Genomic DNA, 27379 nt, shown 5'->3' on the forward strand with positions numbered 1-27379 from the left:
TCTGGAATAAAGCTGACTGGCCCGTTCCTCTCCAAAAGCCAGTGGCTGCCCCACTGCAGGCCCTAGCATGCAGAGCGGGGGGTGGAGGCCAGCGGGCCAGAGTCTGTGGCTCAACTGGGCTACCCCGGCCTGCCTACCTTTTGGACTCAGAGCAGACCCAGCAATGTCATTCCTGCTTCCTCTCCGCGGCTTTGCAGCATCTCCAGGCCATAGTCCATCTCCAGAGCCGCCCAGGAGGTTCAAGAAGGGGCCGTGGGAGATGGCTTCTGTCAAAATGCCACAGCCCCACAGAAGGCAGCTGCTGCCTCTTCCTCACCCACTAAGTGCAGATGCACAAACCCTCCTGGCTGCTTCTCCCCTTGCCAATCCCCTGGACCCTCCCTTCAGCATCTTAGGTGTCCGGTGGCTCCCCCAGACCAGTGGTCGGCAAACTCATTAGTCAACAGAGCCAAATATCAACGGTGCAACGACTGACATTTCTTTTGAGAGCCACATTTTTTAAACTTAAACTTCTTCTAACGCCATTTCTTCAAAATAGGCTCGCCCAGGCCGTGGTATTTTGTGGAAGAGCCACACTCAAGGGGCCAAAGAGCCGCATGTGGCTCACGAGCCAGAGTTTGCCAACCCACAGCCCCAGACCAATGCTACACAAGCCATCACTTCCAAAGGGGCCACCGGCCTCATTCAGTGCTCTCCCACCTTGCTGAGCTCAGCGCTCGGCTGGCCTTTCAAAGCCTTCTAGAAACCAGGAGGGTGGGCCCAGAAACCTTATTTCAGGTTACTGCGGGGCCATTTCCCCACTCAGTGACTTTCCCCCTAAAGGTAACCCTTACACCGGAATGTGCACACAGTCCTAACCCACAGCCAAGATCCTTGTTCCAGGGCTGAAGTCTTCCCCTCTGAGTGTGTAGGACCGTTTGCCTGCCCACCACCAGATTGCAGAGTCAGTCTCGGTCCCTCCCTTCTCCCTCCCTCCCTTCCTCACCCACAGCTGCAGGCATTAATTAAACCTCTTCGAGAAAACAGCTTTTCACCAGCCTCAGGAATCCTGGGTGAGCGCCAGACCTGGAGACAGACACCGTCTGGGTAGGAGAGATAAGCCCACCACAGCGTGAGCCTGTGGGCAGTGCAGGTTCCGCATTCAGGGGGCTGTTCTGAATTCCAGCTCCTCTGGGGCCTCTGAAAAAGGGGGCCCCGGGGCGGGGGGCCCCGCTCCCTCAGCCTCCGGCTGTGTTCTCCAGAGCGGACCCTGAACAGGGGTGGAAGCGCTGGGCTTGGCTCCATCGGCCAGTGATCACAGTCCCCTCTGACAGGAGCACCAGGCAAAGCCACCTGCCTCCTCCCCCACAAAGGGCTGCCAACCACATGCCAGGCCTGTGCAAGAAGGGGAGCCGTTATTTGGGGGGGCAGTGCCCACCAGAGTGAAGATGATGCAAGGAAGCACACCCCAGGCTCCACAAGCACAGCACATCTCCAAGGGCTCCGTCCATCAGGGGCAGGGATGAGGGATGCAGAAGGGGGCTGGGGCCACAGCTCACGGCCCTGTTGGTTACGCTGTGGGGGACTCACCTCTCAGCAAACAGCCTTAGCTCCCCAATGGGCCCGATTCTGTGATAAGGACAACTCATTTCCTTCCTGGAAATGATGGAGTCCCCACTCAGGTGAGAGACCCAGCAGGCAGAGCCTACCCCATACACTGAGCTCTCTGCCCCAAACACACAGAAATAAGTGTGTCTGCAGTAAGACAAATAAGTGTGTGTGTATGTATTTGATTAATGTAAGGATAACCTTTTGAAAATAGTGCAGCACAATAAAAATATGGGTTATGATCTCAGACTGGATTTAAGAGGGTGACCCCTTTTTCCTAGACAAACACTGAGTACCAGCATTTAGAGGGTGCCAGAGGCTGAGTGCGGTGGGCCACACAGCTTCACCCCGTCTCTGGCCAGTGAGGCATCCAAGAGCCAACACCTTACCGTGGTGAGGGCTGTGGAGGTGCCCACCGGAATGTGTGGACACTCCAAGGCAGTCTTCGGTGTCCCATTGTGATCTGGGGCTAATTAATTCAGGGGTGAATGGATATTGCGCTAATGACTATGCAAGCCAATCAATAAAAATAAAACATAGTTGCTGATCCTGCCGTTTCACAGATGCTCCAGAGGCAGGTGGGCCAGCCTGTCCCCGGTGGCACACGGCAGCCTCCCACGCGTCCGTGAGGGTGGGCTGGCCAGGAGCCAGTCCCTAACGGAGACGTACCCCCTGCATGCCATTTCTCTGCAAGAGGCAATTAATTCAATCCGGGGCCTAATGAAAGCCAGGGCGGGGAGGGGAGAGACGCAGGCGCTGGCTTTCAGGCTGCAGCCCTGCATCTGCACCTCCCTCCACAGGGAGCACGAGGCTCGTCAAACCCTCTGCTTTAAACTCTCCCCACGGAAGTCAGGCTGGGCACCCACGCCTGAGCTGGAGGAGTTGTGGCCAAGCCCCGTCTGCGGTGACGTCACGTTGGTAAAGGCTGGCTTGGGCACGATCAGCTCCACAGACTGGGGTTCATCCGAGGGCATTGTGAGGGGGAAAAAAATGTCCTCACGACCAGAAGCCCTCTGAGTCCCCCCTCCTTGCTCCCAGGGCCGTTTGCCTCACACTCCCTGCCCCCCTCGCGCCACAGATCTGCTGCCACCTCTCTCCTGGTTTTCACTTTTGGGATGCTCACAGAGCATCCCTGCTTCCCTACGAAGGCACAGGGCACGCAGGCGGCATAGCCTCCTGGCTCCTGGGGAAAGCGGGAAAATATGGCTCCCGATCCGCTTCCACCGCTCATCCCCTGACCTCCCGCAGGTACAACCTGAAAGACCGCCGCCGCAGCCACAGAGAGAGCCACCTGCTCCCGGCAGATGCAGCTTAGTGTGTGTGTGAGAGACAAAACCGGCTTCTTTAAAAAGATCGCGACACAGCCGAGTTCACCCGCAAAAGCAAAAAACGGCGTGGAGTGGAAGCTACGCAGCCCCAACCTGAGCTCCCGGAGGGCGCATCGGCCCGCGCGCCCCGAGGGGCCGAGTGACCTCCCGGGAGGGGGGGGGGCGCAGGGAGCCGCCAGGAACAGCCACCCCCAGGAAGGCCGCCCCCAGAAGGGCCACCCCCAGGAAGGCCACCCCCAGGAAGGCCGCCCCCAGGAAGGCCGCCCCCAGAAGGACCACCCCCAGAAAGGCCGCCCCCAGGAAGGCCGCCCCCAAAAAGGCCGCGGAGAAGTTGCCGCCGCCTTCCCATCTGCAGGCGAGCGGGTCGGGCACTCGCTGCCCGGGCAGGGGCACCGGGGAGCTGGAGTTCGGGCTGGAATCCGGGGACAGGAGCGCGGGGGCCGGGCGGGAGAGGGTGGGAGGGGCGGGGATCCGGGTGGAGGGGCGAGGGGCTGGCCCGGGAGAAGTGGGAGGTGGGGGTTGGGGGGGGGGGCCGAAGCGCCGGCCAGGAGGTGGGGGAGCTTGGGGAGGGGGCGGCGGGGTCGCAGGCAGGGTCCGGGCGCGCCGAGGCTTGGAGAGGGGGCGGGACGGACTAGGGGCGCGCGGGGGAGGCTGGAGGAAGGGGGTGGCACAGGGAGGAGAGGGGGAGCGAGAGCGAGTTAAGGCTGTGGGTTTGGGGAGGACGCGGGTAGGCAGGGGGAGGCAGCTTAGTTGCGGGTTCAGACCCGCCGGACTGGCTCTCCCCCGGGAAACACGGGTCGTCCCGGCCTCGGCACGTCCGGAGGAGCCCCCTCTTGGTCTCCCCACCCCGGGCCCTGGGACGCCGGCCCGCCCGCCCGCCTGCAGCCTCCGCGCCGCTCAGCTTCCACGGTGCCCAGACAGCCCGGCCCGGCCCGCGCCACGCTCACCGCCCATCGTCCCGGCCGCGGCTCCGGAGCTCCGCGCCGACCCAGCGCCGGCCGCCTGCTCGCCGGGCTCCAAGCTGAGGCTGGGACCGCGCGCCCCGACCGCCGGACAGCGCGGCGGCCCACAGCGCCCCCTGCCGGCCGCGCCGCGCCCCGCGCCGGCGTCCCCGAGCTCCGCCCCGAAGGCGGAGAGGCGGCCCCGCTGCCCCTCGGGCGAGGAGGGTGCAGAAGTGCCTGTGGAGAGGACTCTGGCTCTTGGGAGCCAAACGGAGCCCCCAAGGACCGTCCGGTCTGCAGACCCCGCCCCCCGGGGGGCGAAAGCTACGGTCACAGGCGTCTGAGTGCATGGGGACCGCGGGTTATTGCGTGTGCGGATTCGGGGGATCTGGGGCTGTGCGGACGGACAGACGGGATGCACGGGGGCCCAGGCCCGGGCCTGGATGGGGCCTTCGTGTGGGTGCCTCTGGGCCGTGCGCCCGGCCTGGCGCCGCCCTGGTCCCGGGGCCGGGCTTGGCGCGCATGTTGTGGTCACAGCCACGGCTGGGGGACTGCTGCCGCCGCGTGCACTCCAACTGCTCCAGGTCTCGTCCCCGAGTCCCAGTTCCCCTTTTCACCTTCTCCACGCTTCTCTTCCGGCGCCAACCACATCCGGCCGGGGAGACAACGGGAGACCTCCCTGCGGCTCTGTCTCCAACAGTCTGCTGGCGCTGGGGGAGGTCTCGGCTGAGCCTCCGGTCTCCCCTCCTCCTCCCCCTCCCTGCTCCGTGGCTCCCCCCACCCCCCGCCCGCCCCCAAAGCTCCTGAAGATCCACAGACCATCTGGCCTATGTCTGTGACTAACCTGGGCATCCGGGAGATGGACTGGATTTGATACCCTATGTGTGGGTCGTTTCTCCCAAGGGCAGGTCTTCGGTGTCAGGCGGGAAGTCCGCAGTGACTCTGTGTGCCCAGCACAGCTGGCCTTGAGCAAACTAGATAGATTCTCATCAGTATCACCACGCCTTCCCTCCCGGGCGCACTTTCTGGAGCAGCTAGTCATGGGCCTCCCAATTCCACTCCTGCATTGATGGCTCCCAACGCCACACACTACCCCCTGCCTAGTTTACCCATATTCCTACATACCCTGGTTTTCTGCTAAGAACGTCCCATCTCAAGTCAGCAAATTCTATCTCTTCCCCAACGCCCCACTCCATCTACCCTGTGGGGTCGCCATTGCCCCTGCCACCTGGACTGCCTTCCTCACCTCAGGGTGGCTCCATGTCCGGTCAGTGTTTGCTTCCAAACTCCGCTCACCTGCCAGTCTCACATTCCTATCCTCAGCTCCTTCCTGCCCTGGCTACGGACACCCCCTCCCAGGGAGCCTGTATCTCCCAGCACAGATCTTTCCCTGTCCCTTCAGCAGCACCCCAGACTTTTCCACCTGGCTCTCCTCCGTCCACCCACCACACCCAACACTTCTCCTTCCATACAGGCTTCTCCCCAGGGTCCTCCCACTAATCCCGGGCTCCCCCCCCCCCCCCCCCCGGCTGGCACTGTCCCCTTCTCCCCTACAGACGTCAGCCAGGGCACCTTCTGCTGTAGGTGACAGACAAGCCAACTCACAGGTGCTTCACAAAGAACTGGTGGACTCCTGTAAATGAGAGGCCCCGGATTTGGCTCCAGGGACTAAGGATATCAGGGACTCCCCATCCCTCAGCTTTGCTTCCTCCCTTCCCTGTGAGCGACCCTCTCGGGCATCACGTGAGAGCCTGGCAGATCCAAGCTCACCACCTCACAGCACCAAGTCCAGCTTCTCTTTGCCAACCATCCCACAAGCCTTGGGCCTGGTTCTGACTGGCACCTATGGAGTCACCTGTCCATCCTGCTCCCCAGCCACTGTGACCCCATGGTGAGTGGTTCCCCCCCCACCCCTCTCAGCGACCTCCTCATCCCTCACTGGGAACACTTGGCTGCTCCTGGATCCCTCTCTGTCATGGGACCAAAGGGGGCACAGGGGCGCCATCTGGAACCGTTCTCCCACAAAACCTGCCACACTGCCACTTGGCTGCAGCCCTGCTGGGCTGGCGCAGGGCATCCTGGGACAGAGTTCCAAATGGGAGGCGGGGCACAGGCTCTCTCCGCTGTCATCGTCCTCCTCAAACGACCTGGGACGTCTGTCTTTGTACCATATGCCTCCCTGGGTGGGGAGACCTAGCACAGAGGTGGCCGGGGCCCCTCAGGGAACCTGGCAGACTCTCCCTAGACGCTCACTCTCCAGTCTCTTTCCTCGTCACCCCTATTCCCTGAGAGCTTCTATGCCCTCCCATTCTGCAGGAAGTGTCCACACCTTCTCCCTGTGGACTTTGGGTTCTGAGTGGTACCCACCCTGCCCTGCCCCTTAGGGCGATAACGCCTCGTGGCTGAGCTATAAAGGAGGAAGTGGCTGTAAGAAAAGGTTCCTACAGGGAAGTAAATAAATATATATATGTATGTATATATCCCAAGACCATCCCCTCTGTCAGACCTCTTTCCTTTGTGGTGGTTGAGGAGGTAGGTAGCCAGTGAGCATCTGGCTAGCACCTGGGGAGGCTGTGTCAGAGATTGTCGCTGACCCAAAGGAACGCAGCGTCAAGAGACAGGCAGCTTCCCGTCATGCCCGAAATGAGGACCTGGGTTTTTCCATTTTCATGTCCCATACCCCCCCCCCACCCCACCCCCATTTCCCCCCATGTGATTTAGAATTGGTTTTTCTGTCACTAGCAAGGAAGAAAGCAAGGAGTAGGTCAAGCCCATAGCTCAGTGCCTGGCGCATTGGTTTCTGCAAAAACAGTAATTATCATCATCATCATTCATCTGATAAAGGAGCCAACACGCCCACGGATGACGGTAAGACGGTAGCAGGGAAAAAGCACGGTGTCTTTGGCTTATCGCCACGGTCTCTCCTTCCGTCCCCAGCCTGCGGCTCTTGTCCTTTCCACACGCCCATGTTGGCCCCAGGGAACATCTCAAAATTCCTCGGAATCTGAACCCACCCATCTTGTAAAAATAGTCCCAGGCTCAGCCAGGTCGTGCCTGTGCCTCTTTCACGAGCAGACCTGCCTGGGCAGAGAGCAGTGAGGAGCAGGTGCCCATCTTCAATTCCGCCTCAATCCATTGAGCAAAAATTGAGCAAATATTTGCACAGCCTCCTTTGATTTGCGCTGAGGAGTGAGAGGAACAATGGGCCTCTGTCCTCACCGTGGAAGGGGTTTTCCTCTTAAAGGGGAAGACGGGTCGTCTAGGACGCAGATGGAGGTAACCACACCAGGGTGTCCATCGCAGGAGGAAGGGAGAGGGGTGCTTTACGTGGACCAGGCTCTCAGCACCAAGGTCTGTGCTGAATGCAGCCCTGCCTTACAACAGAAGCACACATCTGCACAAACCATTTTTATTTGTGACTCCTACAGGTTCTAGGTGACAAATATTGTTAAATCCCATTTACGACGGGTTTTGTTTCTCTGATTATAAAAGGGGTGCCCATTTCTTATTAAAAAAAAAAACAAACCTGGAAAAATACAAAGTTCACAAAAATAAAGGTGAAAATAAAAACTATCCCCAATAAATTTGTGTTGATTAATATAGTAGAGACTATCAAACCAAGATATTCTTCCACACCGCTGCTGGGAAACCCATGGTCTTGGGGGGTGGGGGGCGGGGGAGAGATAGATACCTTGTAAAAGGCTAAAGGTCGTTCCTCAGGTTCTTGCAGAAATGCCGGATTCTCCCTGGCACACGTATATGATTAAAGACTGCAATCTGAGCCTCCCAGCTCCAGGGTGGTCTGCTCTCTATTATTTATGCATGCATGATTCATTTTCCCAGCTACCAGCTGCAATCCCTTCTCCCCGCCCCCAGCAGGCTTATTATACTAGCCCCTTCTCCTCCTGAGAGCAACGAGGGAGGGCAAACTCATTTTATCGTTTTTTTTCTTTCTGGGTGAAACTTAATTAGAAAGGCAAATACAGAAAAACAGAACACAAAATGACCGTGCTAAATAGAAATAAACGATGGCTCTCAAAACTGACCCTGAGCAAAAAAAAAAAAAAAAAAAAAAAAAAAAATTTAAAATTATAAAGAACTGGAGCAATTTGCTGAGTCATAGGTCTAAATATTCATTTTGTCCTCTACACTCTGAGCTCAAGCAAAAGAAAATGTTTCTAAGGAAAAAAGAAGCAAGCACTTGGTGAACTCACAAAAATCTCATTGAGAAATCATAAAAGGACAACAAGGATTTGGGCGATTTCATCAACAACAGTGCCTGGCACAGACTATATAAATATTGGCTGAACAGATGATTGAACCAAGAGTCCATCCCTCTCGTTTTATAATTAGGAACCAATCAGAAAGGAGACAAGAGGAGAGTGGGCATCTGCAGTCTCATGGGCCCCTGGGAGACAAAAACTGGAGTTCCCTGTTCATGAGTGAGCTGGGGACCAGATAATCCCCCAGACTTCCAGATGGGACCCAGAACAGAAAAGATGGAAGCTTGAAAACAACCTTAAAATGCTGAAAGCCATTGCTGATGCAGAATTCTAGAGAAAACAAGAAGCAGCGGGTAATCTACTTATTCAAAATCAATCACAGTGACATAATGCCAGAGCCAGGACTAGGATCTAGGCCTCATGAACATGTTAGTCGTCTAGAGAATTCCTGTTGCAACATACCAACACTTTGGTATGTCAGTATTTTAAATTTCAGTCATTCTGATGGGTATGATTTCTGACTTGGGAAGGGGGTGCATGTCATTGTCAGGCACTGGGATAAGGGAGACAAGTGACCTCTAAGGAGAAAAGGCATAAAAAGAGGACAGAAGCCAGGCCAGCATGGCTCAGTGGTTGAGTGTTGACCTATGAACCAGGAGATCATGGTCCGATTCCTGGTCAGGGCACATGCCCTGGTTGTGGGCTGGATCCCCAGTAGAGACAGCCAATCAATGATGTTTCTAATCAATGTTCCTATCTAACACTCTCTTTTCCTCTCTCTCTCTCTCTTAAAAAAAAAAAAAAATCAATAAAAACATTTAAAAAAAATCCATTTGCAGGTCAGAACTGTCCAGTGTGCACATCGTGACATCATGATTCTTCACCAGGGTCCTTCACTCAGGTCCCAGGTCCCTCAGGGTCTGCACCACCCGGAGGTCAGCACTCACATGGCTCACGTGGCTGTGACTTGTCACCACTGTGAGCTTGTCAACTCCTCAGACGACTCCCTGAATCCTGCAGAGTGCCTTGCACATGCCTGGCAATCAATGTCTGTTGATCAAGTCGCTGTTAATGAATAGAGATGGCTTCATCAGTGAATATTGATGAAATGGGACTGCTGCTCCCTCTGGACAGCAAGCCAGGGCTTCTGCCGACAGAGGCAGCACAGAATACCTAATAAGTTGGCTGTGTTCCAGCAGCCCTCTCCATGGACAAATCGTTAATCAGATCTGGGGTGTGGGGGTCTCTGTTGTCATGGTGATTCTTAAAAACACACACACACACACAAAAACCCAAAAGCTTCTTCTTTATTAGCATCCCAGACATCAAGACTCTGAAGTAATGATTCTTTGAAAATGGAATCATATTAATAAGATCCACTCGACTGAACAGTGCGTTTCTTTCTTTCTTTTGATTAAATGCATTATTAACTTGGCTAGCAGCAAGACCTCATCGATGCAAAGTGCCCATTCATAAAGAACACCACTTTCAGTATGGAATAAACAAGGATGCAGCTCTCCAATTTCAGAGATGCTGGTGGATAAGGAAGAAGCTCTGTGAATGGTGGTCTTTGGGCTGTAGACAGTTGGAGGGCTTGGGCTGCGTGTGGGTCATTTCTGTTGGATGAATCTTCAAACGCTGGGGCAGCCCACACAGGCCAGCGGATCAGGCTGGTCACAGCGCCTCAGAGGAAAGCTGAGAACAAGGAAATCTCACACTAGCTTTACATTGTGCAAGAGCTGAATCAAGAATCTTGGAATTTTACTCCTCTCCTGTTCTGGTATCACCTTTTGACACTTGGATTTAATAATATTCAGTGTTTTTTTGAGCTAATGATGTGTTGAATAAACTTTGAAGTGGCCCCCCATGACCCTAGCTACTGGTGTTCACAGCCTTGTAAATGCCCCTCCCCCTGAGTGTGGTCAGGACCTGCACTTTCTTCTCACCAATAGAATATGGCAAAGGTGATTGAGATGACACATCTGTGAGCACAATACAGGGTGAGGCAAAAGTACAATAGGTTTATAGTTGTGAGTATTTGAAACACAAAGTTTATTCTTGTATTATTATTTATTAATTATTGCATTATTTTCTATGTGGACAGCTGTAAACCTACTTTACCCAACCTTGTATTATTCTTTTACAGGCTATATACATATATTACAAGTTTTATATATTCACATATACTATTAATGCTTTGACCTTATTTTTTGTAATATTTGAGTCCCACGTGTACAATATTTCTATGAATGTAAACCTCAGGTTTAAAAAAGACACCTGTATTATTATCTCTGAAGTTCAAGAGGTTAAGTAAAGGACCTCTATGTTTGCTTAGTGGAGAGGAGGGAACCAAATCTAACCTCAGTGGAAGATAAGTGACTGAAACTTCACCCCACTCTCCATCTGCTCCCTCATCCATCCATTTACCCAGTTAATTCATACATCCACGCAACCATCCATCCAGTATCCATCCACCCATCTATCTGTCTATCCACTCACCCACCCATTCAGGCAACAAACATCTCTTAAGAACCAAACAGAGCCAGCCATGTAATAGAAAACATTGTAGTAGAAAACTGGAGACAAGGCAGACATGCCCTCTGCCCTCAGATGGTCTAATCCTTGCTCTCCACACCACGCTGGGAACCTCCCGTAAAGCGCCATTTCCTCCTCTTCCCTTGAGCTCCCATTTAAGCAGTCACACATCTCAGTCTTCTGGGTCACTCCAGGTAAACATTGCTCCCCCATCTTTGGGAAGCAGACTCTTTGAAGAGATTCCTTCAAAGCACTCTCTGAGTTGGATGTGGTCAGCGTGGACAATCAGAGACCTCAGCATCTGGTCCAAAGTCCTTCGGGTGCCTATGAATGGGGAGGCTCTTCCAGGAACCACAGAGCCTTCAGAAAGAAATATTCATGGGTGTTGACTAATTGTCACATGTTGGCAGGATGGACAGGTATGTTCTTATTTTCAAAAAGCGCATGGTTCTCTCTAGGTCCTGCTTCTCTATCCACTCCGCCTTAGAATGTTGGTGTGTGTTTCCCACAGATGAAGTGCTCTGTTTTATGGACCCTGAGTGTTCTCATCCATTTCCTTCACCAGAGCTGAGTCCTGGTCTGACCTGATCTCCTAAGCTCTGGATTTGTGTTATCTATTTTCCTGCTGGGCTCACATGTCCCAAGGGGGATAGAAACTCCATCTGTCCTAACCCAAACTCTTTTGGCAAGTACCCCAGAGCTCTAAGATCTGATGAATGTAATCCATTGGGAACATATTTTGGGCTGACCAGATTAGCATAGAGAGACCATAGCTAATTCAGGAACAGGAACCGATCTTAAGAAGCATACAGCAGAGAGAGGGTGAGCAGCAGAGAGAACCTAAGAGAAAACTATGTTATTGTCCAAGGAAGACAGACCCTGCATAGCGGGGTCCTGGGCAGTGCTGCCACTGGAGATGCCCTCAGTCCTGGAGTGGGAGCTTATGTTAGGACTTTCTGGTTTAGTGTCGATGCTTCCTAAGCAGCTAAATGATAAAGACTTTGCCTTCTCAGCACATTGACACATCGAGAACCTTCCCGATTCCATATCAGGATCCCAGGGCTGTGAAAACATGCCCTTCTTATTGATTCTACCCAACAAAGCTATTAGTTAGGATTGAAGGTCAGATAAAGAGCTTCACAGACAAGGAAAAGCTAGAGGAGTTCATCACCACAAACCAATAGTACATGAAATCTTCAAAGGTATTATTAAAGAAGAGAAAGGAAGAAGAAGAGGGGAGGAAGAAGAGGAGAAGGTGGAGAGGGATGGGGAGGAAAGGTAAAATAGAACCAAAGGCATGGAAATATGGAACAGACTACGAATCTCAGAGGGAAGGTAGGGGGAGGAAAGAGATAAACCAAATAATTTATATGCATGTATGTATTACCTATGGACACAGACAATAGGGTGGTGAAGGCCTGGGATAGGGTAGGAACCAGGTCGAAGAGGGGTGTAATGGACATGTGTAATAACCTCAATAATAAAGATTAAGTAAATAAAACAAAACAAAACAAAACAAAAAAACATGCCCTTCTGCAGGAGGCAGTCATCAAGGTCTTATGAGTAGGATTAGTGTGAGCCAAACAGGAAAGACGTCATTCTGAGTGGCCTGAGAAGCTGAGCCCGGGCCTGGCCTGAATTCCCCAGGGGGTGCAGGGAGCCACTGACCTGCTCTGTGGCCCTTCACTCCTCTATCAAGCTGATAAGCCAGTATGTAATCATTTAATCAGGCTACTTAATTTTTCATTTTGTTAGAATAGGAGCTAAATTTTATGGATCATCTGCCTTATGCTCTATGTTTTACCTCAGTTATATTATTCATTACAAAAATCCTCCATGCCCATTTTATCAGTGCAGAAACTAACCTTCAGGGGAGTTACGCCATGTGCCCAAAGCCGCACAACCAGTGAGTGATGGAGCAGGGGAGCGAGATCTATAAGCAAGGCATTGTCAGTTCTTTCTTTCCTGCTCTGCAGAGTTCATAACAGTCACTAGATGGCGTCTCGAGGCGACCTCGAGCCAGGCTTCCTTGGAAGTACAGTAATGTTGATGGGATGCTGAGCCTGAGGTGCCCATATTCACCACCAGGGGGCAGGCGGGGAAAAGAAATGGCACATAGGGTCACAGGGGGCAGCCTAGCTGCTAGGGACCCCATTACCTTCCAACTGGGGATGCCAGAGTAGCTCACTGATGATTTTAGTTATTCTCAACACACCTTTCAAAGTGTGTTCTTGAGATCTTCCTTGCATATAAAAAGCACCAAAGTCTCAGGCAAAACTTTAATACCTTTTTTTAACGTAAAGTCATCTGTGGTTAACAGAAAAAACAAACAAACAAAAAACAAACAAACAAACACAGACTCTCACTGTGCAACTTCTGGCTTGAGCAACAAAGAGAGCCATTAATTACCACCCAGTGCCAGAGACTTTACATGTGTTGTCCCATCTAATTTGTACATCTTGGACAGGTTCTGAGAGGTGAAGAAACTCGCCCAAGTTTACACAACAGGACCAGGATTTCAACCCCAATCAGTCCAACTTCAAAGTTTCTTAGCCTCTTTGAGCCTCAATAGCCTCATCTGTTAAGCGGGCATAGTCATAGTAACACACATTCCGGTGTTGAATAAGACAAGGTAGATGAAGTGCCTCAGAGAGGGCACGGATGTGGCTGCTAAGGTGGGTGAGGAAGAGGATGCTAGTTACCTGAGGTCTGTCATGTAGTGAATCCTTAAACGGGTCCCCAAGCAGTCTCCCGTCTGCAGCACCAGGAGCATTATCAAGTCTGATGGCAGGTGTTTTTGTACCTGATTTACACGGAGAAACTGAAGCACTGAAAGGGAAAGATTCGGCTGAACTTTCTGAATTGGAGGTGTTCACCAATTCTCATTGACTCACATATTTGACTTTTTTGAAGACTCTCATGTATACAGGGATGACTCACATACTGTCTCATCATTTCGGGTGTTCTAGGAAAAGATGATTGTCATCATCGGGACTATGTTCTCATCCCCACTGCCCTCTGTAATGTCACCTCACTCAGACATCCATTTATTTGACATGTCTACCAATTCCCCCATTCATCCACTCACCCATCTACCCCCATACCCACCTGTCTATCTATTTATCCACTTCCTTCACCTGAGGTCTTCATCTATCTACCTATCTATCCATCCACCCATTTTTAAAATATTTATTGATTTTAGAGAGGAAGGGAGAGGGGGAGAGGGACAGAAGCATCAATGATGAGAGAATCATTGATCTGCTATCTCCCACCCTTCCCCCACTAGGGATTGAGCCTGAAACCTGGACATGTGCCCTGACCAGGAGCCAAACCATGACCTCCTGGTTCATAGTTCAAGGCTCAACCACTGAGCCATGCCAGCCAGGCTCCACCTATTTTTTTATTCATTCATTCATTCATTCATTCATTCATTCATTCATCCAGTCATCCGTCCACCCACTTATCTGTACATCCATCTAAACAATTGTTTGGGTTTTCTTTCCTCTGAGTGAAGTCTCTCCTTAATGCTCTCACAGTCACTTATGCTCACCCCTATCACATCACTGATCACTTTGGTTGTAATAGTCTATTCTCGTGGCTGTATTCCCTTCTAAACAGTGAGCTACCTGAGAACAGGAGACTGAGGCATGAGACAGTAAATGCTGTTGAATAAAGCAGAGAAGCCCCAAGTGGGAGCCGGCACCTTAGGGTTTAAGATGATCCACTGGAATGCAAGAGGACAATATTAGAACTTCCATTTGCATTTCATTTTTGAGCAAATAACAAGAGCATAATTAATCATCTCCTGATATTTAATATCCTGATCAGTAGTGGCACAGCTGATATACTGGATAGTCCTGCATCGCTGGCTTCCAAGCAATTGCAAATGCAGTGTTTCTTCAGCAGTACTAGGTCATTGATGTTAACTTTACAAAAGTGAGATTTTTAAATATTAGAATATTTATGTGACTTTGTGACAAGATGTCAAGTGATTAACATTTTTTAATTAGTTGGTGTTCAAATGTGTTTAACCTCATCCCCTGAATTGAATATCAAAGCGCCAAACTGGGTTTGATATTTACCAAAACAAGAGGGCAAACCAAGACAGAAAACGTGGAACTTAGGACACAGCATAGCAGGGCAGGGGGGTCCAGAATGGCCAGCTCCTGGGCAGCAGGTCCCAGAAAGCAGCCAGCTCAGATGGAGCTGAGGGCCGGAGAACTCAAGGAAAAGCACTTTGGCAAGCCTGGGGATTAGACAGGACGTGCCACACGGAGCACCACTGGATGGTGGTTAAACCGCAGCGGCCATGAGCCACTCTTCTCCCACTGCCAGGTCTTTTCCGGGGTCCCCCAGACTTCACCTCAGTGCAGGTCCTGAGGAGCTCATGCCTAAGAGCAGGGGCTTCCCGCTCTCTGCCCTGTGCTCTGGTGGCCAGGGCTTTGTCCACCTGTTTGCTCCCTGCTCTAAATCATCCAATTTAATTATTGAATTAAATTGGGTTGGTTGGAGATTCAGTATTTTTAGTGTGACTCCCTGGTGGTTAGAACATCTGATAGGATGGAAAGTTTGAAGAAGAATGAGGATGTCTCCTAGGCAAGTAGGACAGGAAAACAAAGGAAAGAGAAACTCCAGGACAAACAAAAAGCTTGCAAGAAAGACAGGGTGTAGCCCTAACCTGGTGGTTGGCAAACTCAACAGAGCCAGATAGCAACAGTACAACGATTTTAAGAGCCAACTTGAGAGCCAAAATTTTTTTAACTTAAACTTCTTCTAACGCCACTTCTTCAAAATAGACTCGCCTAGGCCGTGGTATTTTGTGGAAGAGCCACACTCAAGGGGCCAAAGAGCTGCATGTGGCTCGCGAGCCAGTTTACCGACCATGGGCCTAACTGGTTTGGCTCAATGGATAGAGCATTGGCCTGTGGATTGAAGGGTCCCAGGTTCAATTCCAGTCAAGGGCATGTACCTTGGTTGCGGGCATATGGCCAGTAGGGAGTGTGCAGGAGGCAGCTGATGGATGTTTCTAACTATCCCTCTCCCTTCCTCTCTGTAAAAAATAAATTATATATATATTAATATATATATTAATATATATTAATATTTTTTTTTTAGAAAGAAAGACTCATAGTATGGTACCCTACCTTGCTGAACCCCCATCAATATTTGCCTAGTTGTAATCATGTGAGCATTGCTCCCAGATTTTCAGTTTTTAGACTCAAGCTGTAAACTAAGTACAGAAACCATTGTTGTAGTTACAGAATGAAACATTAACCTTGAAGTCACAAAGTAAAGCTGACCAGGCCTGGGAGGAAGAGAAATTAAATAGGGAGAGAAACTAATATCTTCACCTCCCCAAGGGAGGTCAGAAAGATGCTGTGGAAGGGCGGTGGGCCTGTGAGTAGAAAGATCTGAGTACTTACACGTACAAAGGAATGCATATGATCATTTAAATTCAGGTTAATCAGTAAGCTAACAGATAATGCCTAACACTGACAAGTCTAAAAAGCATCTTAAGCCCTAACCAGTTTGGCTCAGTGGATAGAGCGTCGGTCTATGGACTGAAGGGTCCCAGGTTCGATTCCGGTCAAGGGCATGTACGTTGGTTGCAGGCACATCCCCAGTAGGGGGTGTGCAGGAGGCAGCTGGTTGATGTTTCTCTCTCATTGATGTTTCTAACTATCCCTCTCCCTTCCTCTCTGTAAAAATTAATAAAATATTTTTTTAAAAAAACATCTTAAAATGATATCTTCTGGGGACATAGAGTGAATCACCAGTAAGAGCTCAGAGTGGCCCCACTGGGAGCTGGTGGCTTTCCCTTACAAGCTCTTCTGTGCTCCTGACTTTTAAACCAGCTGTGTGCATGTGCTAAAAATTCAAAATGAGCAAGGGCTTTCTTGTGATTAAAGTGGATGAAGTGGAGGCTGTTTGACAACACTCCACTCAATGGTGGTTCTTGGGATCTAAAACGTGCTGACGCTTCGCTTAGAAATCTGTTGCGACTCAACACCCTCCCCCCAAAACCTGGCCCTCTCTCTCCCTGTTGGGCCTCACCAAGTGAGGTCTGGCAGAAGCGGCAGGTGGGGTCCCAGGGCTGGGAGGCTGCTGCTCACGTCAGAAAAGAACTGAGGGCTCTTCTCTGGGCTGCATACTGTGTGGGGGGAGCAGGGAAGGAATCAGACCAGATCCCACACAGTAGGCACTCAGCAATCCAGCCTCTCCTCCGCATCTGTCCCCGCTGCACCTCCCCCACACCCCTAATTAGGAGTACGGGATGAGGGTCATTCCTGGCCAGTGAACAAGGACCAGGGATGCTTGCTTGCTGGACCTGCTGCTCCAGCCCCTGTCACATGTTGCAGCCCCAGCATTCCTCCCTGGCAGTTGTCAGCCAGACACACGCCCACTGAGACAGGCCTGTCCACCTGCAGGTGGGAGGGCAGGCCCCAGGAAGACTGCTCCTTCTCCTCTGCTCTCTTCCCCGCCCACCCCACCGTGAAGAGCTGAGGACACTACTCTGTACTGATTCTCCACCCCCTCCCACTGCTCCCCTTCTGCCCACCCCAGGCCCCACCCAGATTCTGCCCAAGGACAAGGCCCCTGATTTTAAAATAATGCACCACTACTCCCCACCAAACCCCTGACTCTCAGGGTCCTGCTCCCGGTTATACAGAAACGTGCTACGCAAAGGGCGGTTCTTGGACCAGCAGCACGGGCACCACCCGACAGCTTATTGGAAATGCAGAATCCTGGGCTTCATTCTAGACCTCCTGCATCAGGATCTGCACTAAAAGTAACACCCGTGTGATTTACATGCACATTAATGTCTGAGAAGCAGCGAGTTAGAATACACCAGCTGACAAATCAACTAACGCTGTTACAACTAGCCAGCGTTTCAAAGTGCTTCCTATGTGCCAGGCTGTGTGCTAAGACTTTTCATGTCTTGTCATATTTAACTCCCACACGGCTTCACACGGTAGGGACTCTATTGAGCCCACTTCACAGATGAAGAAGCTAATGTTTGAAAAAAAGATCAAGCCACTTACCTAAGGTCACACAGCAAAGGGCAGGGATCTGTAGCCTGGTGATCTGACTCTAAAAAATAGGGCTCAAGACTGAGGTGAAGCTGAAACCAGTTTGGCTCAGTGGATAAAGCATCAGCCTGTGGACTGAAAGGTCCCAGGTTCGATTCCGGTCAAGAGCATGTACCTTGGTTTCGGGCATATCCCCAGTAGGGGGTGTGCAAGAGGCAGTTGATCAATGAATCTTTCTCATCGATGTTTCTAACTCTCTATCCTCTCTCTTCCTCTCTGTAAAAAAATCAATAAAATATATTTAAAAAAAAAGACTGAGGTGAAGCCTGGCCAATGTGGCTCAGTGGTAGAACATTAACCAATGAACCAAGAGGTCACAGTTTAATTCCTGGTCAGGGTACATGCCTGGATTGTGGGCTCGATTCCAGTAGGGGGCATGCAGGAGGCAGTCAATCAATGATTCTCTCTCATCATTGATATTTATCTCCCTCTCTTTCTGAAATCAATACACACACACACACACACACACACACACACACGAGGTGAACTCAAGAACCACTTTTTACGAGGGTGACTTTGGGCATGTCAATAGCCTCATCTGTAAAATGAGAATGATAGTGTCTACCACTGGGTTTTTTATTTTTCAATGAGAAGATATGCAAGTCCCTAACCCTGTGGTTGGCAAACTGCGGCTCTTGAGCCACATGCTGCTCTTTGGCCCCTTGAGTGTGGCTCTTCCACAACATACCACGGCCTGGGCGAGTCTATTTTGAAGAAGTGGCATTAGAAGAAGTTTAAGTTTAAAAAATTTTGGCTCTCAAAAGAAATTTCAATCGTTGTACTGTTGCTATTTGGCTCTGTTGTCTAATGAGTTTGCCAACCGCTGCCCTAACCCAACAGACATTATTGGGCTCTCATCTTGGAGGCCTGTCTTGTCATATGTTGAGATGGGAGATGACAGCCTGCCCTTGGAGAGGTCAGAGCCCTGGGAGAAGCTGACAGAGGGGCTGGTTATGGCTGGGAGCCTCAGGGGTCAGAGCAGAGAGGTGTTACTTGGTCTGGAAGGAGGGAAAACTTGCCTAGAGGAGGTGACGCCTGAGCTGAGCTCTGAAGAAGTCAGGCTGGAGGAGAAGGGAGAGGCAGCAGCCAGGGCTGGAATGAATGGCAGCGAGGGAGTTTGCAGACAAGAGTACCCAGCAGCCAGGCCAAGAGGATCCAGGCAGGGCGGCCCCTGCACCCAGAGCAGGCAGAAGGCAGGCAGGGGCCAGAGCACAGACGGGCATTAGTCTGTCCTTCCCCACCAGCCTGCTTCCTCTGATTCTCATCATCTCTCTTGGCTCCCAGGCTCTTTCTCGATTATGGTTTTTAACGAACACACATTTGCTTTCTCCTCTTCCTGCTGCTGGATTTGGAGACACAGTTCTGGGCGCTAGTGCTTCGGACCCCCCACAGTTCCGCTTCCCAGCTTCCTCCTCATATCTGACTCTGGTCTTGGGACCACGGTCCCTCCCTCAGGGCTGCCTTCTTGGCGGGTCGGTACCTCCTCCTCAGGGTGAACCCCGGGACAGGGTTCACAGGGGAGCAAGCTCCTCGGTGGGAGCCTTTGTGCAGAGCCACCTGCACAGCCACACCTGGCGTCCGGATGCCCAATCTCCCGCCCCTCCCTCTGCTCAGACAGGGAGCACCTTGAGGTGCTGCTGCTGACCGAAAATAAACAGATAGCCAGCCATTTCCCCAGCAAAATGAATGGTAGGTCAGGGGCACGCAGCCCATGGGCAAACCTTGCAGAGATCCAGAGGGACACGCAGAAGAGCACTCTCCAGGGGACCTGGGAGAGGCTGTTTACGCGAAGCGATCATCGGAGGAAACGGAAAGCTGGCAGTGTGGCGACTTTCCATGGGCAGAGTTACGGCGTCTGCCATTGGCCCAGCTGTGTGCAAGGAGGAGTCTTCTTTTCCTGCCCAGGTAGGTAGTGGAGCACCACTTCCTGTGGGAGACACACCGCTAGTCTTCTCCTGCTGGGGTCCGCGGTGTGCCTTGAGTGACAGGTGTGTGAATGTCCTCTTTTAGCCTCCCGACTTCCGTTTCCGCACGGCCATGCTCATTTCTGAAGCTCGGTGCCAGGGAACAGGGCATGGCACGCAGTGTCATGAATGGGTGGCCTCGCAGCCGTATCAGAAAACCCATGGACTGCACCTCCCGGCCGGCCTGCCCGGTGGTGCCAGGGCCACAGTGGCTCAGTCTCCAGCTCCCTCAGCCCCGGCCCAGAGCACCTCAACTCTCCCACTTCTGTCCCCCAGAAGGACCCGGACTGGGCAGAGTCCCTGAGGCTGGAGGTGGGAGTGGGGCGCTCCGGGCCTTTCTATCCAGAGGATGATCTGCTCCCCACAGCAAAGGGGGAGCAAGGGGCAGGCCCTGCCAGGAATAGACAGCCCGGGTGGGGAGATAGATTTGTGATGAGAATACATACTGAATCACGCAACCCCGCTGATGGTTTCAGGGCCAACCCCTATGGTTCAGGCCTCCCAGACTCCGCCAGTGAGTTGTCTACTGAGTTCCTGCCGGGGACCCCTGGGGGAGCCCCCGGACCGCCCCCTGGAAGCTGGAGGGCTCTTTGAAATGACTTGTTTCTTCTTAAAAATTCATGAGAATTTTGCACTCTCCTTCTGGGCTTGTTTTAATGCAACATCATGCGTTAAATTACTTTCCTCGTGAATGAAATAGAAGCCGTGGACGGGTGCCTGAGTCCCCGTCCTCTCCCCCTCCTCCCCCCGTGACTTTGCAGTCTGCAGGCACAGGCTTGGTGAGGAGGCAGGCGTTCTGTTGGTCTTCCTGCCCGGCTTCCATCATTTTCTGGTTCCCGGGTCCACTTTCCTTGCAGGGGAACTAACCCTCCTCTTTCTTTGTCCACAGGCCGACTCTGCCCTCTGTCCCGGGGGTAGACCCATAGCTCAGCGCAGATTCCTCTGAGTGCAGTGATTGCTTCAGGAGTGTTCACGAGGCCTGAGCTACACCTCGGAGCATCGGCCCCAGGGTTTCTGCTGCTTTATATCAGAGCAACTGGCCCCAAGGCCTGTGCAGCGAGGACGGTTAGACTTCTGGGAAATGGCCTAGAAGCTTCGAGGCCACATAGTACAGGAAAGCTGCCTTGGGAAGGAAGCAACCCAAAGGAGAGCAGAACTGAAACAGGGAAAGAGGTGAAGTCCCCGCGGGCCATGTGTGAGTCCCTGGGTCTCGCCATCCCTGAAGCCGTGTAGTTTGTTTGTTTGTTTGTTTGTTTGCTTGTTTAAGCTGGTTTGCATTAGGTTTCTTTCCCTTGGAACCAAGAGGGCTCTGACTAATCCAACTGGTGGACACATGCCCCTGTTTGGAGGCCCAGGCTTGTTGGAAAGACCTCCAGAGCTTTGCCACGGGAGCCAGGAGCCTGGATCTGGGTCCTAGCTTTCCTGCACACACTCGCCGTGTGGCTTTCAAGGTTGGATTCGATCACCTCCAGGGTTTTTCCTTCCAACTGTAAGATCCCCTCTGCCTGACAATTTCGTGAAATTTTAGCGAAAGGCAAATTCACCCCCCCAGGTTGGGGATGGGATTCCTGGGCTGCAAAACTGGAGATCCTGACTCTGCATCCAGGTGGGGCTTAGAAGTCTGGAATCTGAAGGCCATGTCCGGGTGGTTTTGACACATAGCCAGGCTTGGAAACCACTCCGGTGCTTACATTCTTTTTTCTTAAGGCAGCCATTTAAAGACCCATCCAAAAGGAATTTACTTAGCACCTACTAGGTGTGAGTGGCACCTTCCTCGGACAATGGCCTTCTTGTTGTGCGGGGAGGGTGACCTCCATCCTCCTGCCGGACTTTCTGTAAAAGCCCCAGTGCTGGCTCTGAGAAAGAACATACTCTACTGGCACCACACTTCCTCCAGTCATTCAATGGCTTCATAAATAGCATTTAAAACTTTTTATTGATGAATAAGCTATTCACTGTCCAGTTGGTTCATTTATAAACAGCGAGTCGGTTGAATGTGCGCATTTGTGTCGCTGTTGCTGTTGACGTCTCATTTAAAACCTTAACAAGACTGTGCCATGGCAACCGTTCCCCCCATATTACTAGAATTCAAATGGCTTATTATCAAGATAAACATTTATTATATTAAGGTATGCAATATTAGTGTCATATTTTATACATGCTTACTTGTAGCCTGGTTCAGCTCGGGGCCAACACCATATTGAATTATTTAAAGCCATTTCTCCTCGGGTTATTAAAAAGTTCAGTAAAATATATATTAGTGTATAAAATTTTAATGCATAGTTCACATTGCAGCGTTTGCAAGCTCATGGACTTTAGAAGAGGGAAAGAGAGGGGAACCAGGCTCCACACAGATGGTGGGTCTGAGAAGGTGCTCAGTGCCCTGGCCCTAATCCTCTCGGTCTTCATCCTCACCATTATCCCAGTTCCCCGTACATCAAAGCCATGAAACCAAACGCAGCCTGTACTTGGTCTCAGCAATGACCTCCAACCTGCCAGGCCCTCTGATACAAGTTACAGGTGAGGGGGTTAGAATAAGGGGACAGTCACCAATCACGGTTGTAGGAGGCCTTCAGGTCCCTAATCTCAGCGACTTGGGTCCCTGTTGACTTGAATACAGGATGAGTGCACCAATTCCCTCTGCTATGTATGACCCTATAGCCCTGAGGTCACTCAGGTGGGCAATGAGGCAGCGTTCCTTACACTGCTGTTTACCCATTTCACGAGTATTTATTTTTTTCTTCCTTGAACCACACCTTCCCTAGAAGAGCTAGGTGGGGTTGGAGTACATGTTTTTAAAAAGCTAGCAAATGGGGGACCTGCTATTGCCACGGTCCCCTCCTGTCTGCCCAGAGACCTCAAATCAGGGTAATAAACTCTACAAATGTCTGGTCACACCAAGGTTGGAGCTGGTGACCAGCAGCCTGAGCAGATTACGGCCTTCCTCTGAGCCCCGGTTTCCCCAGCCAGTAGTTCATGCTGTGAATAGAAGACATACCACACAGCCTAGGTGACCCCCAATCATTCATTCCCACTCCACGCACGCGGATTCTGTTCTCCTGAGGTCTGGATCATTGGCATTTTCTCTTTGTTTTTCTTATCCCCCATGGCTGTGGATCAAGCTGGACCTGCAGTGAGCATTCAGTAAGTAACTACCCTACGGCAGCAAAATGGGTCGTGCTGTTTGTTCATTTCTCGTCTCCTCTTCACACTAGGAACCTCTCAGGAGGAAGAGAAGGTAGTTTTCTTTGGTAACAGGTGAGGGCAGGCTGGGTCTGCATGCCTTTGCCTCTGGACATGCATGGTAAGAGCTGTGAGGATTCAGAGCTGGACCAGAAGCTCCCAGGAGTATTAGGTTGAACCCCAAGAAGTAGATCCTGAGACAAGCATTTGGGGACAGTCTAGGACAGTGGTCGGCAAACTCATTCGTCAACAGAGCCAAATATCACCAGGACAACGATTGAAATTTCTTTTGAGAGCCAAATTTTTTAAACTTCGACTATATAGGTAGGTATGTTGTTATTAACTTAACTAGGGTGCTCCTAAGCTGGCCTGTGCTAAAAACTCAAGGGGCCAAAGAGCCGCATGTGGCTCGCGAGTCGCAGTTTGCCGACCACTGGTCTAGGAGGTGATCCCAGGAGTCACTGATGGGAAAGTGGCAAAGTGAGAACAGAAGGAAAAGGGAGCCGATGCAGGTGTGTGAATGAGCAGGTTACACGCTCCGGGCTCCATGCTACGTGGATGACTGGGAGGTTGTGGGAAACAGGCGCCAGGAGCTGGTGTATTTACCAGCCAAGTGCTGTTCATCATTGGTTAAAGGGGCTCCCAGCATGAACACATATTAAAATACTTAGAGGTGAATCTTACCAAAAAAATGTATAACACTTATCCACTAACACTACCAAACACCTGTGAGGGAAATTAAAGAAGACCCAAATAAATGGGGAAATCTATGTTTTTCATGAGTTGGAAGACTCAGTATTGTTAAGATGTCAATTCTCCCCAAATTGATTTACAGATTCAATGCAATCTTTAGTGAAATCCAAGCAAATTTTCTTTTCAGGAAAAATTAACAATCTGATTCTGAAATGTATATGGAAATACAAAGGAACTAGGATAGTCAAAATGAATTTCATAATGAATGAAGTTAGAGGACTAATTCTAACTGACTTCAAGACTTATTATTATGAAGCTACAGGAGTCAAGACAATGACTACTTGATACTAAAGTATCAAGGTAGACAAACAGATCAATGAAACAGAATAGAGTTCACAAAAAGACCACACATATTTGGACAATTAAGTTTTTACAAAGATGCAAAGGTGCTGGAACATTTGATATCTATATACAATACTATGATTTCATCAATGCCTTATACAATATACATAAATTACCTTAAAATGGACCAAAGAACTAAATGAAAAACCTAAAACTATAAAACTTCTAGAAGAAAACATAGAATAAAATCTTTGTGATCACCAACCCATAGACTATAAGAGAACAGATTAGTAATTTGGACCTGATTAAAATTAAAGACATTGTTAAGAGGATGAAAAGACAGTCTATACACTGGGAGAAAATAAAGCATACATCTGATAAAGAATGTGCATCAAGAATATATAAAGGACTCTCAAAAATTAATAATGAAGACACACCAATTAAAAATGAGCAAAAGATTTGAACAGATATTTCAGCAAGGAAGATGGATGTTAAATAAGCACATGAAAAGATGCTCAGCATCATTAGTCATTTGGGATCTATAAATTAAAAATCTTAATCAAATACCACTTCAGCCCTGCCTGTGTGGCTCAGTGGTTGAGCATCAACCTATAAACTAGGATACACTCCCCTTACTGGGGATCAAGCCTGTAACCCCAGCATGTACCCTGACCAGGGTTCGATTCCTGGTCAGGGTACATGCTGGGGTTACAGGCTTGATCCCCAGTAAGGGGAGTGTAAGGGGCAGCCAATCAATGATTCTTTATCATCATTCATGTTTCTATCTCTCTTTCCCTTCCTCTTCGAAATAAAAAATATATTTTTAAATAAAGAAATATACTTCATGCCTAAACTTCTAAAGGCTAAAGGCCAATCATATCAAATGTTGGCAAGGCTGTGAAGGGACTGGAACTCTCACATAACGGAAAGGTAAAATGACCGAATAACTTTGGACAACAACTTGGTAGTTTTTTAAAAAGTTAAATATACATCTACTATATGATCCAGTATTCTACTCCTAGGTATTTTTACCCAAGAGAAAAGAAAGCATATGCTCACAAAACAGCTTTATTTGTAAAAGCTCCAATAAAAAAGTAGCCTAAATGCCCATCAATGGTGAAGGACAAACAGGTTACAGTATATCCATCCAATAGGATGCTACTTAGTAGTAAAAAGGAATGAATTATGGCTAAACAATAAAAATACGGATGTATCTTAAAATAATTATGCTAAAAGAACAAGAAAGTCCACTGCATGGAGAACATATTTACTAATGCTATTTCAGATAAGCTATTTCAGATAATCCAAAATTTACAAAAAATTCATACAACTTAGCAAAAGGAAGATAAACAACCCAATCAAAAAATGGGCAAAGGACCTAAGTAGACACTTTTCGAAAAAGGACATACAGAAGGCCAAGAGACACATGAAAACATGCTCAAAGTCACTAATCATCCAAGAGATGCAAATCAAAACAACAATGAGGTACCATCTCACACTTGTCAGAATGGCTATCATCAACAAATCAACAAACAAGTGCTGGTGAGGATTCAGAGAAAAAGGAATCCTCCTGCATTGCTGGTGGGAATGCAGACTGGTGCAACCACTGTGGAGAACAGTATGGAGTTTCCTCAAAAAATTAAAAATGGAACTCCCATTTGACCCAGTGATCCCACTTCTAGGACTACATCCCAAGAAACAAGAAACACCAATCAGAAAGGATATATGTACCCCTATGTTCATAGCAACACAATTTACAATAACTGAAGTTTGGAAACAACCTAAGTGCCCATCAGCAGATGAGCGAATTAAAAAAACTGTGATACATCTACACAATGGAATACTATGCCGCTATAAAAAAAGAAGGAACTTTTACCATTTGCAACAGCATGGATGGAACTGGAGAGCATTATGCTAAGTGAAATAAGCCAGTCGAGAAATATAAATATCACATGATCTCACTCATATGTGGGATATAATGATCAACATAATTTGATGAATAAAAATAGATCCAGAGACAAATGGCAAGGGAGGTGCGGGGGAGGGCGGGTTAGAGAGCAACCAAAGGACTTGTATGCATATTAGCATAACCAATGGACACAGACACTGGGCTTGTCCAGGGTGGGAATGGTGGTGGTGGGGTCAATTGTGGGAAAAGAAGACTTATGTAAACCTTAAGATAATAAAAAAATAAAATAAAAATCATGCTGAATGAAAGAACTAGACAAAAAGAGCACATTAAAACCCAAATATGTTAGTGATCAAAAATGGAAATAACAAGTTACTAAATTCCAAGTTTACCAGTCACTGGAGAGCACATCGATGATAGGAAATTATTAGTGACCTGGAGGTCAAACCAGGGGGTTTTATTTCTATTTTCAAAGGTTGGTGAGAAATGGCAAGTTGATTTAAACAGAGTCTCCTTGGTTATTAATTAACTCATGTGATCAGATGTAAATGTTCATCTTTCCAAATCAGTTCACCTGCAGAGCACTCGTTCTTTTTCCCCCCGATTTTAAACAAGAAGAGTAGAATGAATACTATAATGAACTCCCATGCTCCCGTTCTTCAGCTTCAACAATGGCCAGCTCATTGCCTATCTTGTTTCATGTATATATACCCCCACCCACCCTCTGCGCCCCCAGGCCCAGCATCTGGCCATTTCACCTGGAAGTATGTTTGTATTTCTACAAGAAACGAATTACTTCCAGTCTTTGTTTTAAATTTCTAATAACTCAGAACCAGGCCTGGCAACTTCATCTGAAAGTCTTGGCGGGGTTTAGAAAGAATGTGGGACTCTCTTCTCTCACACATTGATAAAGGAGAAGGGTTTACCTGCCAAGAAATTTTTCTTAAGGGGGAAAAAAAAAAAAGGCTTATCTTCTCTGTTTACAAAAAAAAAAGTTGGTTTTTCTGAAGCGAGTGGCGGTGATATCCGTTCAGGCTCTGCGTGGAAGTCCCAGGGGCCGTGGTGTAACACGACCGTTATCCGGGAAAGGAATGTGCGTTACACCGTTATCCGGGAAAGGAATGTGCGTTTTCAGATGGAAATGTGAAATTCTAGAATCTGGTCCCTGTGCGCAGGCGGCTCGGAGGGGCATCCGCACTCGCTGAAGGAGGCCACCTGATATGGGAAACCGCGGGCCAGATGTTGCGCTCCTGTGAGTGCTTCTAGGACACGGGCTCTCCGGAGATGTTTTCACAAGACACTGGGATTCTTTGTTCTTCAAAACCTTCAAATCTCTCAGCTTCCTTTTTTTTTTTTTTTTCCTGCTGTGGAACCATTTCTCTTCTCAGATGCAATAACTGTGCTGAAGTTGCTGCCAAGGGAAATACTGCATTGCATCCGAAGCCTTTCTAGTGAGGAAGAAGTAATGTTTTGAAAGCAGAAATTTAGGGATCCTGCTCTTTCCCTATTTTTTTTTTTTTTTTTTTTTTTGTGTGTGTGTGTGTGTGTGTGTGTGTGTACACATTTAGGTATATGTGCATGCA

General features: G+C 49.6%; 2 protein-coding genes across 3 annotated transcripts in view; both read right to left on the reverse strand.

Annotated features, from left to right (window-relative positions):
• Positions 1 to 3987, reverse strand: part of PXYLP1 (2-phosphoxylose phosphatase 1) — a 63961-nt gene extending 59974 nt beyond the window's left edge. The window contains exon 1 of one of the 2 annotated variants that reach the window (XM_084901787.1): positions 3863 to 3987. Coding sequence is in view for 1 of the 2 variants with exons in the window: in XM_084901789.1 (XP_084757915.1) it covers positions 3863 to 3869 (7 nt within the window). In the remaining variant the exon portion in view is untranslated. The remainder of the gene's footprint in view (positions 1 to 3862) is intronic. The other variant, XM_084901789.1, reaches the window with a different exon arrangement.
• Positions 1 to 27379, reverse strand: part of CLSTN2 (calsyntenin 2) — a 908802-nt gene that overhangs the window by 10606 nt on the left and 870817 nt on the right. The window lies entirely within an intron of this gene.

Source organism: Pipistrellus hanaki, assembly GCF_964339955.1.
Source record: "Pipistrellus hanaki genome assembly, chromosome: 13".
NCBI classification, from domain to species: Eukaryota; Metazoa; Chordata; class Mammalia; order Chiroptera; family Vespertilionidae; genus Pipistrellus; species Pipistrellus hanaki.